This window comes from Tinamus guttatus, unplaced genomic scaffold, assembly GCF_059628265.1.
Source record: "Tinamus guttatus ecotype Peru unplaced genomic scaffold, ASM5962826v1 Tinamus_guttatus_pri_ptg001087l, whole genome shotgun sequence".
Lineage (NCBI taxonomy): Eukaryota > Metazoa > Chordata > Aves > Tinamiformes > Tinamidae > Tinamus > Tinamus guttatus.
In genome coordinates this window covers 1,115,952-1,135,442 of record NW_028289621.1, presented here as the reverse complement: position 1 = coordinate 1,135,442, position 19,491 = coordinate 1,115,952, and the positions used below count along the sequence as shown (strand labels likewise).

The following is a 19,491-nucleotide window of genomic DNA, read 5'->3' as shown; positions in this document are numbered from 1 at the left end:
GTCCCGGGGCTACCCTCCTAAGCTGAAGTCAATCAATGGTAGGGTCTTCTCAGGATGCTGCAAAAGAGCAAATCTTGCAGCTGGGAGTTTAGGCAGCAGTTGAGATTTGGCAATGGTGTAACAGAAGCAGAGCTAGGGTAAGATATGTAAGTAATTTGCTCCAGCAGTGCTTTTGTTTCTTATCGCATGCAGCCTCACAATGCTGCTTCCTATCTTGCTATCGGCATAAAGCTTTGCTGAAAGTCGTTTCAACTTTGATTCCTGAGATTGAATGAGTTTAAGGTGCAGTGGTAACAGTAAGTGGGTTAAAGTGCAATTCGCAACCATTTTTGTCCCTCAAACTTGATTATGGGCTGTCTGAGCCCCCGGGAGGTGCTATGGGCAGCCAGGATCAAGCCAAGGCTCTTCATGCTGGACAGTTGCTAAATCATTTTTCCTCCATAAACAACGGGAAAGCTTTTCTGAATGAGGTCCAGCCCAAAGACTGGGAAGATGCTGTAGGGTTGGATGAACCTTCATAACAGGCAGATATTCACCCAGACTGTAGCAAACTCCTGATCCGACATTGCATGCAGGCAGAGATGAGCTCTGCTAAGCTGTGATATATATTTTGAAGTCTTAGCATGTCCTTCTGCCTCCTTTGCAGGAATCCCTACTAAATGTCTGGGTAGATGCTGAGCTTAATTTCTTTTTTTTTTAAGTGGTGGATAGACTGGATTCAGTGGTGAACAGGCGTGCCTGGATTTATCCCCTGGATTTGGCAGCATGGCAAAAGATTGTGGTCGGGTCAGCTGAGCAGAGCCTAACGTGCTGGGTGGTGGCCCTGGGCATACCGAAAGGGAAAATGAAGCTGTACTTCAAGTCCATGGGCCTTGTAGAGAGGCAAATACCTTCTTTATCTTGACTTTTTTATTATTATTAAGTGCTGCCTGCCTTTCCTTCTTCTCCCTTTGGCTTTGAGGCAGGGAAAAGCTGCATATTATGGAGCTAGATTTTTTTCTAAGAAAACTGTAACGGAAGAAGCGATGATTTATCTACAGGGGAAATAGTTTGCTGATGACATCTCAGACTGGACTGTTTAATAAAGCTTGCTTTGTAAGCTTATATTTTTTGAGCTAAAAGCCTCAAACTGAGGGCCAGACAGCAGCCTGTTGCTATCATTAACCGCTGGCCCCGGCCATTTTTTCATCAGCATTACTGTAAACATTGACATTTCATAAAGAATTTTAACATGGTTAATAATCCTCCTAGTACGAGCCCCAAGACGAGGGTGCCGGCGGGAGCCCCGGCTGATCCTGTGTTTCCTTGGACACTGGCCACTAACCGTTTTCATTTCACTTTCTCACTAACTTACGAAAGCAGCTTTAAAATCCCATACGGAGCTGGAACATAAAGCGGCTTGGAGCGGTGGCGAGAACAAGCTGTTTGCTGGAGCATCGTGAAATAAAACCTAAAACCCGCTGCCGACACCTCGTTAATAGGAAGTCGACTTTCCAGACTCGCGAGCGAACTGGTGTCTGCTCCGTCCTTGCAGCTCCTGTTCTAGCGGTGCTCCATGGGCAGCGATGCTGGGCAATGGGAGATGATGCAGGAGCAAAAGTCATTTTTTTACAACTTTAGAGAGAAATTGCTGCTGGGTGGCTTGGGGAGACACATGCTTCGCCTTTGCCTGGCCTGTGGTCAAGTGACAAGCAGGGGAGGTGGATGGCGTTTGCCATCAAGTTTGATTCCCATCAAGAGCCGTAATCCCAGCTGGGCATCTCCCCTGGCCTGGGGTGGGCAGGGGGCTGCCCAGGCACTGAGCTACGTCCCTGGGCTGTCCCTGGGCTGTCCCTGGGCTGTCCCTGTTCTGGAGCAGTCGTGCCTGGGGGTGATAATGTCCTGCTAAGCAGGCAGGGCTGCTGGGTCTCCATGTATAAGCAAATGCCATTGCAGAGCGTTTTGGAGCAGCATTAAAATATCTGTCAGTGGTGACTAACATCATGATCAACATGATTTAAGAAATGTAAATGCAGAGCTGAGTTAGTGCTTTTTGCTTTTGTTCAGAATGCAAAAAGCGCTGTTTCATTACCTCCTATTTTTAACACACACCACAGCTGTGGTGTAGTTAGATGTGTAAAGTAATGCACGTATAAAAGTGTATAAATGCAGAAAAAGTTACAAAATGATGAAAATAGCTTGTGGAAATGCAGATGCTTTTTTCCTACACTAGGCTTGCTCAGATGCACTGAGGGTCATCCCCAACTCTAGTTCAAAGCTCCCGTTGCAGCAAGCCAGGGGGATTTCTTGGCTTTTGCTGATCCTTCCCCAGGGAAGCATGCTGTATATTTAGTTTGTGCGCTTGGCATTTGATTCTTGGCTTATTCTGTGTTATAGCCATTGGGTAGTGCAGTTGTCTGCAGTGTGGATGTCCCACTTTGAGTGCGTTCCTCTTCCATGTGATGTGGCTCCGAGTTGGGCGGCATGCGTTGCTCCATAAAGCCCATTGGAGCATCAGGAACTGTGTTTCCACCTCGCTGTCTAGGGTTTGTTCTTCTGGGTGATGGGACCATTGCTAAAGACTCTTCTCCTCTTCCTTTTCCTCCTCAGACCTCAACAGCAATGGCTTCATCTGCGACTACGAGTTGCACGAGCTCTTCAAGGAAGCCAACCTGCCTCTCCCCGGGTACAAAGTGAGGGAGATCATCCAGAAGCTCATGATCGACGGTGACAAGAATAAAGATGGGAAGATTAGCTTTGAGGAGTTTGTCTATGTAAGTGGTATTGCTGAATTTGCAGCGGTCTGGTTGTGCTGTACCTGCTGGTTGTCAGGTAGATGGCCCTGGGGGAGTCGTTTTAAGCAGCCCTTAGAAAAGGGGCTGAACCTTGGGCCTTAGCCACTCGCCCTCGTCCCGATCATCTTTCTACAAACTGATTGCTTTTAAAGATTTGAGATCTAAAAACCAGCTCTTTGACAGACCCCTGTATGTGATTTTTCTTTTCTCTCCTCTTCCCCTCCCTGCCCCTAGATTTTTTTCTCCTATGTGAAAAATCCATCGGAGGCTGAAAGTCCATTTCCATGTTAGGGAACAACTGGAAAAAAGAAAGACTTTCAGATCTCCTGTCTTACGCTATTGACTGCAAGCTGCTCAGTTTTTTCCAGGCACTCAAATGCTTGTTTTCCCAATGAAAGCAATATGAGTATAACTTCCTTTCTCAATTCCATTGGACTACTAGTATTCGTTAGAGGTACCTTTGGAAGTTACTCCTAGATACTTTTTTAGGAAAACTCAAGTCCATTTGTTGCCTATAAAAGGAAGAACTGTTAATAAGGAAGTGGAAGAAAGTGCTGAAAGCTGGATCTACCCTCTGATGTTTTCTTTTAGAAATAAGTCAGAAAGTTTTTCTGTTTGTTTCCTTTCTTTAATAAAAGCATAACATTTCTGAGGAACTCCCTCCTTTTTTACACTCTGAATGAATGTTAGAAGAGTAATAGCATAAACTAAAATGGAATGCATTAAGGGAACTATTTTCATGTCAACTACTTTTCTTGGTATTTCTTAATTTCTCTTCACCTTTTCCTGTTCCTCAATTGTTTTCAGACCCTCTGAACTTTTGAGTTCGGAGCCAGCTAGTAAGTTGGAGTTTGTTTGCAGTTTGTGAACACTTGCATGCTGGGTGCATGTTTCAGCTGGTGGTTTGAACTGGTCCGTACGTCTCACTTGCACTGGAGAGAAAGTAAAAATCCCTTCCATCATGTTCTGTGGTAGGGATGGTCAATTAAACCTGAAATAGCCTACAGACAGCCAGATTACCCAGTAGAAAGTGGTAAGATTTTGCAGAAAGAATTGCTGTTGTTTTCTAACTGAGTATTTTTGGTGGGCTTCATGGTATGAAGGATGACGTGAGTTAGAAGTACCTTAGTTTACATAGTTGTAGTCCAGCAAAGGTTAAAATAATTGAACCTTTCTGCGTTAAAGAATCTCTTCTGCCCCCAGGCATGAGGACAGCAGGACATTTGCTGTTGAGAACAGCCTTACCTGAAGCATTTACTGCTACAGATTAGGAGATTAAGTCATTACCTGCTTAAGGAGAATCATTTTTTGTCTCCTGTGGTCATGGCCAGTCTTCTGTGTGAACTAAAGTCACATTCACGTGAGCACCAGGCTTTCACAGAAACGTTGAAGATGCACAACAGCTCTGGAAGCTGCTGCATGTGACCTGCTCTTGTACTGCACATTTTTTGGGTGGTACTGGAAGGATAACGGTGTGCAAGTGACTTTGTACCAAATGCTTTTGTTTCAGGAGCAATATTTGCAATATTTGGCTTGTTAGAGAGAGTGGGACAGCTCTTGACACCTCACCTCTGTTAAACTTAACACCACTGTAACTTTGCCAGGCCACTCACCTTTGCTGATCTTCTTGCAAAGTTTGCTTTGAAGCTGAGGAGAGATAGCAAGCCTCATCGTTTTGCATTCCTCCTATTTTTGTCTGACAAAGCACTTTGATTTCTAGATTTTCCAAGAGGTGAAGAGCAGTGATATTGCTAAAACTTTCAGAAAAGCAATTAACCGCAAGGAAGGCATCTGTGCCATTGGTGGCACGTCGGAGCTCTCCAGCGAAGGGACGCAGCACTCGTATTCAGGTATTCCTCTGGTGCTCGGATGTGCTCTTGGGGAATTTGCTGTGTTCTGAGGAAGCATGTATTAAATTTGCACTTGGTTATCCTAGAGGAAGAAAAATACGCCTTTGTAAACTGGATAAACAAAGCCCTGGAAAGCGATCCCGACTGCAGACATGTTATTCCAATGAACCCCAACACAGATGACCTGTTCAAAGCCGTGGGAGATGGGATTGTGCTGTGGTAAGTCCCAATAGCTCCTGAATTCAAAAAAAACCCAACCCTAAAACTCCTCAGTTAAGGGTATTTTCTTTGTGTGTGTGGAACGTTTTTGCATACATAAAGAGGGGCTTAATTGCAGGGGCTTTTGCTGTCTTTTGTGATGCTTCTGCTTTGATGCCACCTTCCCTAGCGGGTACTTTGTCCAAGGCTTTTGTTCGTGTTTGAGACAGTTTGCTGAAGGGGAGAAGGAAACTGTTTAAACTCTTCCTTCTGTTGGGGTTGCAAGCAGTTATTGCAGTAATCTATGTGGAAATATTAGCGACTACACAAGTTAACCAGAGACGGGTGTGTGGGAATCCTCTCCTTGCTCTGCTGGTAGCTGCTGTCAGCTAATGATGTCATCTGTTTTGCTGCGTGCTCAAAGCTGGGACGAAGCCAGGGCTGCTTCACAGCCAGTTTTCTGCTTGAGGGAGGTTTTGTTTTCTTTTGGTGCCACTGAATGAATATTGGGGCAAACTGGATCTCCTCGGGATTTCTGTATTGCCCTATCAGTAGGCACGGAGTGCTAGTGGGCAAAATAGTCACTTTTGTTTAACCTGTGGATTTTTTTTCTTTTGTAATTCGCACAACTTCAAGTAATTTGATTGCTCAGATGACAACTAAACCAAATAGGAAGCGCTTCACAGAATAAAGGAAAAACTTGCAATGATTTCCACTGGCTAAAAAATAATGTCCTAATATCCACGTGCTTCCCTCCAAGCCTTTAGTGTTTACGCTTTATTTTTTCTTTAGTGAAGAATTTTAAAATAATTTTCCCACTGGCCTGGGGACACCTTTTCCTCAGGAGGGGACACGTTGTCCCTGCAGAGCGGTGGCTGCGCTGGTTCGTCCCCTGCGTCATGAATAATTCACACGCTGCTCTTGCTCCGGCCGCCGAGATCACTGGTGGCCAGTGACATGTTTAAGGTTTCAGGCTTAGCTATTAATTACATATACATTCTCGATAACGTAAATATTAACTTCCGATTTACACAACCTTGATTTAAAAGCCCCCACGGAAAATGAATGGACCGAAGAAAATAGGCAGTAATGAAGGTTGTGGCAGCGGAATGGCTTTTGTTGAAATGAAATACTCAAGGCTGTTTAAATATTGTTGGTTTTCCTCCTGCCAGCAAAATGATCAATCTTTCTGTTCCGGACACGATCGATGAAAGAGCAATTAACAAGAAGAAGCTCACGCCGTTCATAATTCAGGTATGATGCCCTTTTGTGCCTTTACTGCAATTCACGTTAAGACAGGATAGCAGAAGAATCAGCATGGTGACTTACGGAATTGCCACTGGGCTCCGGGAAGGAGTGAGTTTTTGGTCACCAACTGCAAGAAAAAGGCAGTTTTGCAGTGCACCTGGTTGGCAATCCTGATGCTACGGGTACAGCTTGAAGGACAGGAGTGAGTGTTTAGTATTGGGGACATGCATAAAACAGCAGAGAGCCTGAGCACAGCTGATGTTGCTGCAATATCACCCGTGACACGGTCTTTTTCCCAAGTTATTGCATTGGGCTCCCTATGAATGGCTTCCCAGTACTATGGGCTGCTTTTGCAGAGCCGCCCGCACGTGGGCGTGCGTATAACTTAACACCCCTCCAGCTGAAACCAAACACCGGAGGCTGAAATTAAACCCAGCAGCCTCTCACGGCTCGTGTCCGCGCCGGCAGCACCGTTAAAACACGGGCAGCGAGACGGGGCCAACGGATGAGCGTCCCGGGTGCCGCTCACGCGTCCGTGTCCCCTCCAGGAGAACCTGAACCTGGCGCTGAATTCGGCCTCGGCCATCGGCTGCCATGTGGTCAACATCGGCGCCGAGGACCTGCGGGAAGGGAAGCCCCACCTGGTGCTAGGGCTGCTCTGGCAGATCATCAAGATCGGCCTGTTTGCAGACATCGAGCTCAGCAGGAATGAAGGTAAGTGCATTTTATTGATTAATTTAATCCTAGTGGAGCATGCATGTCACCCTGCTCCCTTGCTTCAGCTGCAGGTTGGTTTGAGTGGGTGGACTGTAGCAATATCTGCATTGTAGAACTAGCCCCAGACATGTTGGTAAGTCAAGATGCATCTGGGGTCAAGCTTCATGGCACAAATGAGCATGTTTTCTTGCCTAACCCCTGGCTGGGAAGAGGTGCTCGTGAGTGTCCTTTAGCTCTGAATGTAGAACGATGTTGGCAGTAGTATTTAGCCAATTAATTTTTTTTTAGGATCTGGTCAAAAGGCACGTGCTTTTCAACTTTGTTTTCATCAGAATTTCTTGGTTAGGGTGGCTTGACAAGGGTGCTGTGGCTTCATTTCATCAGCCCCTTTCTCCTCTCCCTTCCTGACCCTGCACAGGCCATCTTCTGCCTAGCCCTTGGGTAGGGACCATCCCTGTGCTGTTGCCTCCAGGGCTTGGGCTCAGTTCAGCTGGTGTCGTTGAGTCCTGGGTGGCATTTCCAGAGCTGCCTGCATCGTTTTCCGATCATAGGGAAGTGGCCGCTCTCAGCAGAGGAGGGCTCCGTCTCTGGGAGTGCAGCTGCACTGATTTGGTTTCCTTGTGACTGTTGGTGGAGCAGTGGAGCTCCAGCTTCCCTGGGCAATGGAGCCCTTCCCCACCATGTATGCTTGGACCTGGGCAACAGCCTCCAAATTTGGAGCTTTTGGAACCATTCAGAGAGCTCTGCTATTCTTCATTGCACTAAGAAGAGCATGCAGACGGATGGAGGATCATCAGGATCTTTTATTTTAACTTCCCTGTTATGACCAGTTAATACAGTTTGGCTTACACCTTCAAAGTCCATGGCATGAGAAGTGCCCTATAGCCCAAAGGACAATTAACTTGGCTTAAACCCACCCAGGTTATTCTGACTTTATCAAACTGGAGGCGAATGTGGTTGGTCCTGTCCCATTTTGCTCAGTGAGATGTTACTGCAGCTCTAGTCCTGTTTTGGAGGTTTGTGTCTTTTGAAAATTCCTTCCTTGTGCTCATGAGTGATTTTTTTCTTCTAGCGCTGGCTGCCTTACTTCGTGACGGTGAAAACCTGGAGGACCTTATGAAACTGTCCCCAGAAGAGCTGCTCCTAAGATGGGCAAACTTCCACTTGGAAAACGCAGGCTGGCACAAAATCAATAACTTCAGTTCAGATATCAAGGTAGTGGGAGCTCTCCTAATCTCATGTGGTCCATGGGGAAAGGCCAGCTCATGTATTATTATTATTATTTTTTTTTTAATGAGGGAGGTTTTTGGATTAAGATCTGGAAGGGGAAGAAGGGTGTACTGACTACAGCAGGTTGCTCAGAGTCTCTCTGCACGACCAGCAGTCTGGAGCATGAGAAACAAGACTGAAGCAGGTTGTAGACCTCATTCAGTGTAAAGGACTGTTGGGGGGGGAAAAAAATGACATTTGAGATGCGTGGGAAGGCCAGGGCTATGTGCAGCACACGCACAACTTGCTTCCAGCTTCACAAGCTCTTGCAGTGCTGCTGATAGCTGCTGGCTTGCCCCGTGCAGCCCATAAGCTGCCAGCATACCCTGGGGTGCTGCGCAGTGCTGGGAAGCAAAAGGATTTATAGCTGACAAATTAATATATTTGTGTGTATATATATATATATATATGTATATCTGACTTAACTGTTTCTAACATCCTCTCTTTCTGTTTCCTTTCCTGCTGCCTGGATTTCTGCCATCGTGCTCTTTTCTTTTCATTGTCTGTCAAGCTTACTGATTTTGGTAATTCAGTAAAGGTACATAAGCCAATTGTGCACAGGGACTTGCTTAAGAGGAGACTGAATTGGATTGCTATGGTGTTACTCAATCCTGTAAGCAAGACCTGAGGGTTTTTTATATATTTTTTTTCTCCTTTTAGGACTCTAGAGCTTATTTCCACCTTCTCAATCAAATTGCACCCAAGGGGCAGAAAGAAGGAGAGCCTCAGATTGACATTAACATGTCGGGTTTCAATGTGAGTATTCGAGCTCTTATCCCCATGTGGTGCCACTGCAAGCTGTGTGACCCTATAGGTGCCCCGTGGCCTCTAGATAACCTGGTATCCTGATTTCAAGGCCATACGCAGTGTCAGTGGGTATGTGCACACCTTGGTATGTGCTAAACGAGCGTTTGTTGCAATTAACAACACGCGCGGTTGGGAAATCCTTTGCATTTTGCATGCAGGATTCTGCCCTTGAGCAACCATCCTATGCGCTTTGAAAGCACAACATTAAGGAGAGAAAAAAAAAAAAAAAAAAAGCTTTTTTTGGCAGAGCTGATGTTGCTCCAGGCCAGGAGCTTCCTTGCTCCGTGTCCTGATGGCTTTGTGTCCCCTGCAGGAGAAGGACGACCTGCGGAGAGCGGAGTACATGCTGCAGCAGGCCGACCGCCTGGGCTGCCGGCAGTTTGTCACGCCTGCCGACGTGGTCAGCGGCAACCCCAAGCTCAACCTGGCCTTCGTGGCCAACCTCTTCAACAAGTACCCGGCGCTGACCAAGCCCGAAAACCAGGACATCGACTGGACTCTGCTGGAAGGTGATGGCCGTGTCAGTCGCAAAATTAGCAAATTGGGGGTATGGCAAGAGGCTGTGCTGGAGGGATGTGTGGTGTTGGGGCTGAAGTGGCTGTTTATCATAGAATCATAGAATTACAGAATGCTGAAGGCTGGAAGGGACCTCTAGGGATCATCCAGTCCAACCCCTGCACACGCAGGGTCACCTAGAGCACGTGGCACAGGACTGCGTCCAAGCGGATTTGAAGATCTCCAGAGAAGGAGACTCCACAACCTCTCTGGGCAGCCTGTTTACCCTCTGTGTGCAGCTGAATAACGTGTCTGAGGGCTTGTTCAGCTGCCCCAGTGCTGCTGTGGGCTCCGAGCTTGCAGGAGGGCCTTTTTCCTCTTGCAAACGTAAATGAGACTCTGTGCCACTCGGAGCAATCCGTCTCGCAAGGCGGAAAGCCCCACGCAGCCCTCTGACTTTCGGGAAGTTCACGTTACCCGTTTCCTTCCCCTTAGGAGAGACACGGGAAGAACGAACCTTCCGCAACTGGATGAACTCCCTTGGTGTGAACCCGCACGTAAATCACCTCTATGGGTAGGTGCCTCTCCCTGCAGAAACCCAATGACTTCTGACCGAGTGTCCCGTATTCCACAGCAGCCAAGGGAAGAGCTTGGGAAGTTTTTAGCAGGGAGAGAGCCAAGCTTATTGCACCTTCCCTGCAGCCTTTAGCTTAGGGGTTTCTGAGCCAGTTCGGGCAGTGCAGCCTTACAGCAATTGGCCTTTAGGGGCTGGAGGATCTGCTTGCATGGCTGTTCGAGTAACTGAACCTCAATTTCATGTTGCCTAATTTTAGGGCTCAACTGAGCCCTCCTATATGCAGGCAAAGCTCCCTGGGTACAAAGTGAACCCCATAGTCAGTGGAGAGAGATGGACACCCTTTGGATTTTGGGCGACGTGTTGTTGTTTGGCTGCGTTGCTGACGTCTGTCCTAAAATCTGCTCTAGTTTAGCAGCCAGCTATGTTAAACACGGAGTCCTTCTACTCCAGAAGGTACAAGGCGTTTTGAAAAAAGTCCTTTTTGAGGTTGTTGAGGTTGCAACAGCTGTAAACAGTATTAATTACCCATAGAGCAACAAAGTCAAAGTGTACTGATGTTTTGAAACATTAAGGTTAATTGATGTTTTCCTTTTTAGTGATCTGCAAGATGCGCTCGTAATACTGCAATTATACGAAAAGATTAAAGTTCCCGTTGACTGGAATAAGGTTAACAAGCCTCCATACCCTAAGCTTGGTGCAAATATGAAAAAGGTAAGCGCTTCAAAAGGCTTTAGAAGTCCTCAATGTGTGGTATTTAGAAATTTCTCTTTGAGACTTCTAGATGAATGTATCTCAGTGACATTTTGTTTGTTCGAACTCTTTTCCTGTGTAGCTAGAAAACTGCAACTATGCTGTAGATTTGGGGAGGCATCCAGCTAAATTCTCCCTGGTTGGCATTGGAGGACAGGATCTGAATGATGGAAACCCGACGTTGACGCTAGCCTTAGTCTGGCAGTTGATGAGAAGGTGAGACCCATCTCCAGCACACAGCACTTGGGAAGGGAGTGTGATGGTTGGGAAGATTTGCAGTGCTGTGTTGGAACAGGGCTCTTGGAGAGGCTGCAAAACCTCCATCCTTGGGTGTTTCCAAGGCTTTGCCAGACAAAACTTTGGCTACGATGACCCTGTTGCATGTGAGAGTTGGACCAGCAACTCTCCAAAAAGGAGAGCCCTTTTGTGGCACTCTGCACATCCTGCCTGTCCAGCCCATGCAGAGCTGATTCTTGTGCTGATACACAAAGCAGGAAAATGGCCAAACTTATGTAGTTTTAATCGGAAATTATGAAGAGAAGCATTTAAGGGTGGCTTTCTAATACCATCCCCATTGAAATGAGAGAGAGGAGAACGACTGAATGAAAGATCATGGAATTGATACCCCTTTCTCTTACGTTGTTCTGAAAAATTATGATAGGATGCACATGTATGTATATTTATTATATACATACACACGGTGGTTCATTATTGCATGCTAGATAGGACTTTTTGAAGCTCTGCCTAGTCTTGTTTCTGCCTTCTGCTTCTCAGGTACACACTGAATGTGCTTGAGGACCTCGGCGATGGTCAAAAAGCAAATGATGACATTATAGTCAACTGGGTAAACAGGACCCTGAAAGAAGCTGGCAAGTCCACCTCCATCCAGAACTTCAAGGTGCAGGTTCCCCTCTTGCATTTGCAAGGAACAGGCCCCACAGCCATGTCCACTGCAGCTGGAGCACATGAGAAATGGGTGTAAAAAGACAGGATTCAGCCTGTGCTGGCAGCAAAGTGGCTTCAAGCTACTGCAGAAGAGATGTGTGGGACCACCCATGTTGGGAAAGAGCAGCAGGGTGGCCCAGCTGATGGGGAGAGCAGAGAGGGGGTGATCAGGCTGTGCTGGAGCTGCTGAGCCTTGGTGGGTGGGAAGTCCCTGGGGGTCTGGGCAGTGGGACAGACCTGCCAAATTGCTTTGCCTTTTCACAATCCTTGTGACAAGCTGGAGCAATGATCTTGTAGTGCTGCTGAAGGAGAAGCAGCAGTTTGGTTTGCCTGTGGTCCAGCTGGGAATAATCCCTGACAGCACTGCTTCGAAACAGCTCATTTAAGTCTTTATTACACATTCCAGAGCAGACTGATGAAGGTGAGAAGTGTGCTAAGGATTAGACATGTATCTTTACTTGTCTCCTTATATATGTATATGTTTTTTTTTTCTAGGACAAGACTATCAGCACGAGCTTGGCAGTTGTGGATTTAATTGATGCTATACAGCCTGGTTGTATCAACTATGACCTTGTAAAGACTGGTCATCTATCAGAAGATGACAAACAAAATAATGCTAAGTAAGTCTGCTAGCTTGAAAGCTGCATTGCATCAAGAGGGTGTAACTTCTGTGCCCTGGCTTTAAGCTGCAGGTGTTTTTACTACATTACTGTGGCTTTCAGGCTCTGTTAAGCCAGTGCCTTTGAGACAGGCAGCACTTCTTGATACCAAATTCCTCTCCTTGTTGGTAACCCTGGGGGAGTAGTTGTGCTCTTCAGGCTGCAGAGGGAGATGCAGAAGAGCCCAGGTGGTTCTTGGTGATGGTATTCTGCTTTTTATCTTTCTGTTCTGGCGTGTGCAGTGCTCAGCCATAGCTCGGGGTTTTGAAATTGAACCCTGAGTTGGGTTTGTCCATCTCTTGTCTTGCTGAAGCATCACAGGCTTTTAAGTTTCAAAGATGACTATTTAAACAGACCTTTGGTATGTGTTTTCTGTGTTTGCTCTGCAGTAGCAGAATAACAGCATTTTTTCTGGCAAATAGCAGTATGTCTTGATTATTCCAAAAAAAGCAGTGAAAAATGTAAATATTAGCTGATTAATCCTTGGTTACGCATGTTAACTATTACCCCTAGCAAACATTAATTAGGGTTTTTAAGTGTTGATAAAACGGACTTGACATTCAGAGGTGAATTTGTTCACCTATTAAAGACACTTCCCTGTACTCGGGGAAAGAACGTTACAAAGGGTCAAAATATATGTTATAAAACAAATAGGTTTGGTGTGATTGGACTATTGCACGTCTAGAATCCTTCTCTGAGCCTTAACAGAGAGTAATGGGAAGAGAAATTCTGTTGGACAGAGGAGGAGTTGACTTTTTATTTAAAAACAGCAGTCTGCAAGCGCTGACGCACTCATCTTTTCATGGCAAACAGGTATGCTGTGTCCATGGCGAGAAGAATTGGTGCCAGAGTTTATGCCCTTCCAGAAGATCTCGTGGAGGTGAAACCGAAGATGGTCATGACCGTGTTTGCCTGCTTGATGGGCAGAGGAATGAAGCGAGTATAAAGGGGCTGATACATGTAAAAATAAAATTTTAAAAAAAAAGCAACAAAAAAACCCAACCTGCCACCCTGGGTGCATGAGTAGCAGATCAGCTGTGTCCACGTTGAAATGCTGTTGGCCTAGGAACTGCTGAAGTTTAAAGGACTTTGTTTTGCTTTGCAAGACAAACTCTTATCAAATTCTCAGGGAGAGGAGTTTTAACCAACAGACACGCTCTTTTCCCAAAGGAAAGTTTAACTTATCAAGAGCTCACAGAAATGCATTCATAACAGACCAGCATCTTGCAGTACTGCTCTGGAGCTGTTTTCACCTTGTTATTTCTCAGATGCTTGGTGCGTGGGTGTTTTTTTTTTGTTTGTTTGTTTCTTTTTTTTCCCCGAAGGGGCTTTAAGGTGGTTGGTATGAGTTGTAATGGAAACATCTTATTTCTGTCTGCAATACAGTTTAATTTGTATTATATGGCTCAAGCATAGTCTAGGTTTGACTACTTCCTTACTTTTGCAAGCAAAGCTACAGTAGCAGTTGGGACCTGCAGGCCAGCTCATGATGTTAAATGAGAAGCGTGTATAAATTTGAAGATGGATCTTCTTACGGTATTCTCTGTACATGGTGCTTTTTTTTATAAACCTAACTATTTTGATTACAGATAAAGCATGGCAGTTTTTTTCTCTTACTGCTTATATAAAATATTTTTTTTAAGTTAGACTATATACAAGAATACCACCATCCTTGGACCTCTCGCGGTAACTCGTGGTATCATGTTGCTGATGGCACAGTTGCACCTGGGAATGGAAGTGAATGCATTTTTGTATGCATCTTGGTTCAGTTGTGTGCACCTAGAAAATAATTTTTACAAAAATCTGCATGAAAACTATAACTTTTTTATTTAAAATACTGCTGGATAAAAAACCATAATCCATTGTGGGGAGGTTTAGTGTGGGGAAGAGACAAATGTTGTAAACAGCAGGGTTCAATAAACTGAACAGCAAATGTGGTGGAACATAAGACTATTTTTACAGATAAAAGGAAGTGTTGTCGCCAAAGAAGGAAGATGCTGTATCCTTAGGAGTTAATATTATCTTGCTTTGGCAAGCTGTTTGCTATATTTTGAGATCATATTGCTATTCTGAGCTATTCCAAGTGATGTAATATGGTGGCAAAGCATTAGTTGAAATAAAAGAACATTTAAATACAAGTTTTCCTCCTTATTTACATTGACTTAGCAAATACTTCTAGGTCGAAGCTCATTTGCTTTTGGCTGAACTTGGCTTGATCTTGATTTTTTTGCACTGGGTGTACTGAGCTGTGTAATTGCCTCTAGTTGTGTCATGCACAAGTCACCTTTTAATAGTCACCTTTGCAGACTAGTTGCAGTTACACAAGTAGTCTGCAAAGGTGACTATTAAAACGGGTGCTGCGGTGCAGTTATTCTCAGCTCGTGTTTTTGGCTGGCTTTTATAACGGCTTCCTGAAGTCATTGCTGCTTATGTTGGTGTCCCCAAGTGCCTCATAGGTTGCCCATGGAGGGTGTCCTGGTTGCAGCAAAACCTGGGAGCGCAGGAGGGAAAACTGCAGCACCGTGGAGCTGCAATTCAGCCTCGTGCCTGGAAAGCACAGGACCATTGGGACAACTTCTGCGGGTTTGGTGTCATGCAAACAGACCTCAGTGACCTTCACCGCTTGGTCGGCCCCCTCTTCCTGCCCTGTCTGCAGCTACAGTGATGATGTTTTTGGCAGTGAAAACAAGTAGGTGTGTGTTGCCCAAGAGACAGGCTGCAGCTTGTCTGCTGCCAGGACCGGGATGAGCTTGGTTATTGACGCAGGTTGCACGTTGCCCAACGTCGTGCCAATAGTGAAAGAGGTGGAGCACCTCTAGGTTCAATCATTTTGAAGCTTCTTACCTGCTCTGGGTGAAATGCTCAGTGGAGATTGCAGGAACCAAGTTACCAATTTCTCCATCCCATCTCCAGATCATCCTGCCATGTTGCTGCTGTGAAGGAGCTCTCTTTTGGTAGTGAAGCTGTCGGTGTCCTTGAACCGTGTTGCGTACGATTTAATAAAGTAATTAATGCAGCAAAAAATAGGGGGCACCTCTTTCCATGATCTTTTCCTCCAGGAGAAACCACAGCTGGAACGGGAGCAGAAAACGCTTTCCATTGAAGCAGGCGTTAGCTAGAAGGGCTGGAGCTGCTGCCAAGCATCGCACCTCTTCCTTTCCTCCCGTTGGATATTTTGGGTCGTTGAATGCGGTCATTTCGGCGCAGTCATCGGGCTCTTGCTTGGTGGTGTGGGCAGGAGATACCAGGCATCTTGTGGCCGCTCGTGGAGTTACCTGTGCTGCAGGCACGAGCCCCGCTGCTCCTCGATGCGCTGCTCGTGCAGCTCGTAAAGCAGGAGCTCCTGCTGCACCGGAGCCAGGTCTTGGCTGTTGGAGGCCACGGAGCCTCTTGAGCAGCAGCTGGTGAGGAACGTGCCTTGACTCCGCTATCCGCAGGCTCCCTCCGGAGCCCCGAGGTGCTGGCGGCCTGCCTGGTGCAGAGGGGTAGGAATCGCTGTTGCTGCTTGGCGATTTTCCCCGTGTCCAACGCATAGGGATGCTCTTCACGCCATGGAGAGTTGCAGAAGGGCTCCCTTTTCCGCGCCATCCCAGCCCTTAGCCTGGAATTTGGTGCCATCCAGGGGCAAACGCTGGGTATTGCAGTGAGCATCGCCCGGAGCTGGGCATGGGTCGCGTTGGTATTTGGGCGATCTCCTCAACATCTGGAAGGGTCTGGAGCAGGTCGTGTACTGGAGGCCTGGGAATTGCAAATGCTGGAGGGCCTCAGTGCTCCAGGAACTGCAACATTGGGACGAGACAGCGAGGAGATCCAACTGCTTAGAAAAACTTTGATTTTTACCTTTGCCCTCTAAATAGGTGGAACTCTTACCCTTAACAATTGCCGAATAAGAAAAGTGGTCTAATACTTATGCAGAACATATTTAAGAAATATGTTGTCCATGCAGGTCATACGGGATTGTCCCAGCGCTTCCTGAGACCCCACCTCAGCCGAAAGTCTAACTAAAACGTATGTATTTTGGGAAAGGGCAGATGTTCATTAACATCTTCTGATACTCTGGCATTTTTGCCCTGTTCTAAAAGGAGGGCAAATGAAAATCTTGCAGGCTGAAGAAAATATTTCTGCCTCTATTTCTTTAAAATGGGCATGCCCCTGCCTGACAGGTTTCCTATAAAAATATTTTTCCTTAGCATTTTTGTAATTTTTGTGCAACAAATATGGTTACAGTTTTTATTGCAGCAGAATTCCAGCTGCCAAGGTGAAATGGCAGAAGATGGGGTTGTGCCTCACTAGCTTCTTTCTGCATTTTTCTCCCCAATTTTAGTCCTTGTCATCTTTGTGCTTGGAATTAACCTTTTTTATTAAGTAGGTGGAAAGACTTCTTAGCTTTTCTGCATCTTGCAGTGATTCCGCCCTCGTATGGGTCCACATCTTGCAAAAGGTTCTGTGTTTTCTCCTTCGTCTCCAAGATCTCTCCCAAGCATCTTTTAAGTCTAAATATCTTTGGAGCCTCTGGATTTTGATGGATGTTCTGTCATGTTCCTCAACAGCTTCATTCTTTCGTGGATAAAAAATGCAACCACATGTTCTTGCAATCAGAGTGTGTTGCATACATCTCACCAAGTCTTTCAATCACTTCTTCATCGTAGCTCAAAGGAGCAATTTAGAGTCATGCTCCTGTTCCGTGTTTAATGAGGTGGCGGTTTAAAAATGTCAGGAATATTTTCTGCAAGTCTCCAGTAGAGACAAGTCTCTCTTTCGTTTAAAATGTTCACCAATTTGTGTTGTTCAGTGGAAAAATGCAATGTTGCAGAGACTTTAAAAAAATGTCAAATGTGGGTTTTGTTTGTTTTTATTTCTGCCTTTCTTTTCTCTTACAGAGTAGCTAGAAGAGAGGACTGGACAGCAAGAAGGGGGGGTATCTTTTTTCACTGCTTCCTGAAGCAATTCAAGATAGAGGAAAGCAAAGTTGGTGGGGAATGCAATGAAGACTGAAACAGCACAGATAAGATGTAATGAAAGTATTATAGTCTATAAAGCCTAAAGAAAAGTATACAAAGAAAGCATTGCCTGTTTGATGCCTGGCACAAACCTAATGGCAAATCTTGTAGCACAAGACGTGATGTTTGTGGCTTCGTGGTTCCTCTTCACCAGCCTTGCAGTGACAGCAAAGGTTGCTCTTATTCTGCCTTACCAGCAATTTTTCATTGCCAAAATGAAAAAATTTTCACGATTTTTCATTGCCTTTTCTTTTGTTTTCAGTAATAGGAAAAGGTTTGTCATTTGTACTTAAGGAAAGCGTGCGAATGCAAGCATTTGTAAATCTACACAAACTTCCTAAATGCACATATTAAAATAATAATAATAATAGTAATTTAGCAATAAAATAAACAAGGGGGTTCACCCCGCTCAAACCCTCGGGTGCTGTCATAGCGTGGCCGGCGCGGCGCCGCTCCTGCCCGCCAGGCCCCAGGCCAGGCCGGCCAGCGCGGCGGGCAGCAGCCGGGCTGGGTGTCCCCATGGCCCCGCGGCCCCGCTGGCCACCCCGCACTCGTCGTCGGTGGCCGGTTCTGGCGGCGGTGGCTTGGGGCAGCCGGCGGAGCCGTCGGCACGGAGGCGGCCGGGCGGCGGGAAGGCGCAGGGCAGGCCCTCCATGGAGGCCACGGGCCGCCGCGAGGCCCAGAAGAGGCTGCAGTCGCAGCGCCAGGGGTTGCGGGACAAGAAGAGGTGCTTCAAGCGCGGCAGCTTGGCCAGGAGGCCGGCGGGGAGGGAGCTGAGGTTGTTCTTGCTGAGGTGGAGCAAGTGCAGCTTGGCCGAGCGCGCGAAGGCCGAGCGGGCCAGGGAGGAGAGCTGGTTGTTGTTGAGGTAGAGGCTCCTCAGGTTGGGCAGCTGGCCCAAGGCGCAGCCGATGCCCGTGAGCCTGTTGGCTTCCAGGTGCAGGGTCCTGAGCTGGAGCAAGCCGTCGAAAAGCCGATTAGGCAAATGGGCGATGTGGTTGTGGCCTAGATTCAACACGCCCAGCCGGAGGAGCGTGGCGAAGGCGCCCGCCTGGATGGTCCAGATGCGATTCCTCCTGAGGTTGAGCTCCTGCAGGGTGCCCAGGTCCCGCAGGGAGTCTCGTCCCACCGCTTCGATGTGGTTTCCCTCCAGCGACAGCGTGGCGAGGTTGGAGAGGTTCCCGAAGGCCTGCGGGACGTAGCGCATGTTGTTGGAGGCCAAGTCGAGGTTTTCCAGGGAGGGCAGGTGGGAAAAGAGCAGCGGGTGGATTTCGAAGATGTTGCAGCGGGACAGGTCGAGGCTGGTGAGGTTTCGCAGCCCGCGGAAGGCGTTGGGGTGCAGGGAGGTGAGGCGCGCGTTGCCGCCGAGGTGCAGCTCCCGCAGCTGCCCCAGAGCCAGGAAGGTTCCCGGCGCCAGGAACGTCAGGCTGTTCCCGTCTAACCAGAGGCGGTGGAGGGAGGTCAGGTTCCCGAAGGCGTTGGGGCTCAGCACGCGCAGGTGGTTGTGCGAGAGGTTCAGGGACACGGTGGAGGCGGCCAGTTCTGCAGGCAGGGCGCTGAGCCCCGCTCGGCTGCAGCGCGTCACCGTGTCGGACACGCATTTGCACACGCGTGGGCATGAAGAGGAGACGTTGGCGCTCAGCGCAGCCTCCGCCGCACAGGTAAATACCAACGTAACAAGGAGGAACATGACCAACCAGGAGCCAGAGCCCACATCTAATACCTGAGAGGCGCTAGAGAAGGAGGCAAGAAAAAGAACTCCTACCTTTTGGGTAGGTGGGCCGCAAGCAAAGCAAGGAGAGCCGGGTTGTTTTTAACACACGGAGGTTGAGTTTAGCCGGTTGCATCCGCTGCAGACCAAGGGGGATAAAGCCTTTAGGCGGATAAAAGCTGATTAAGCACCGCTGTGCTGTAAAGAGCATTGCTGGGAGACGGGCAGGATTCTCGGCAGGATTCCCGTGTGCGGCGAGAAACCTTCCCCTGAGTCTGTGGGCTTTAAATGTCCAGGGGCAGCTCCTCCAGGCCAGGCTCTCTGTCTCCTTTGGGAAGGGCTTTGGATCCAGGGAAAGCAGGCATCCCCTTCCCCACGACAGTAACGGAGCACACGAGACCACCAGGGCCACGCGGGCATCAGGTCTGATGGTGCCATCAAACAGCCAGCGCCAGCCTTGGGGCTCTAAACCCTCATGTCCTTGGTCCCCTGCT

The 19,491-nt window shown here is 47.4% G+C and overlaps 2 protein-coding genes across 3 annotated transcripts in view; one reads left to right on the top strand and one right to left on the bottom strand.

Annotated features, from left to right (window-relative positions):
* The window catches only part of PLS3 (plastin 3), a 40,703-nt gene extending 27,254 nt beyond the window's left edge, over positions 1-13,449 (top strand). Inside the window, exons 4-18 of one of the 2 annotated variants that reach the window (XM_088538480.1) lie at positions 2,590-2,753; positions 4,495-4,624; positions 4,711-4,843; positions 5,995-6,076; positions 6,619-6,784; positions 7,860-8,002; positions 8,568-8,594; positions 8,717-8,812; positions 9,177-9,372; positions 9,854-9,932; positions 10,532-10,646; positions 10,768-10,901; positions 11,460-11,583; positions 12,126-12,250; positions 13,103-13,449. In XM_088538480.1, coding sequence (XP_088394606.1) covers positions 2,590-2,753; positions 4,495-4,624; positions 4,711-4,843; positions 5,995-6,076; positions 6,619-6,784; positions 7,860-8,002; positions 8,568-8,594; positions 8,717-8,812; positions 9,177-9,372; positions 9,854-9,932; positions 10,532-10,646; positions 10,768-10,901; positions 11,460-11,583; positions 12,126-12,250; positions 13,103-13,235 — 1,847 coding nt within the window. In that variant the 3' untranslated portion in view covers positions 13,236-13,449. The remainder of the gene's footprint in view (positions 1-2,589; positions 2,754-4,494; positions 4,625-4,710; positions 4,844-5,994; positions 6,077-6,618; positions 6,785-7,859; positions 8,003-8,567; positions 8,595-8,716; positions 8,813-9,176; positions 9,373-9,853; positions 9,933-10,531; positions 10,647-10,767; positions 10,902-11,459; positions 11,584-12,125; positions 12,251-13,102) is intronic. The other variant, XM_088538481.1, reaches the window with a different exon arrangement.
* A 4,267-nt stretch (positions 13,450-17,716) lies between these two features.
* Positions 17,717-18,976, bottom strand: LOC104565055 (uncharacterized). Its single transcript, XM_010211707.2, has one exon. It carries the CDS (start codon positions 18,974-18,976, stop codon positions 17,717-17,719), a length of 1,260 nt encoding a protein of 419 aa, XP_010210009.2.
* Positions 18,977-19,491: the final 515 nt, after the last annotated feature.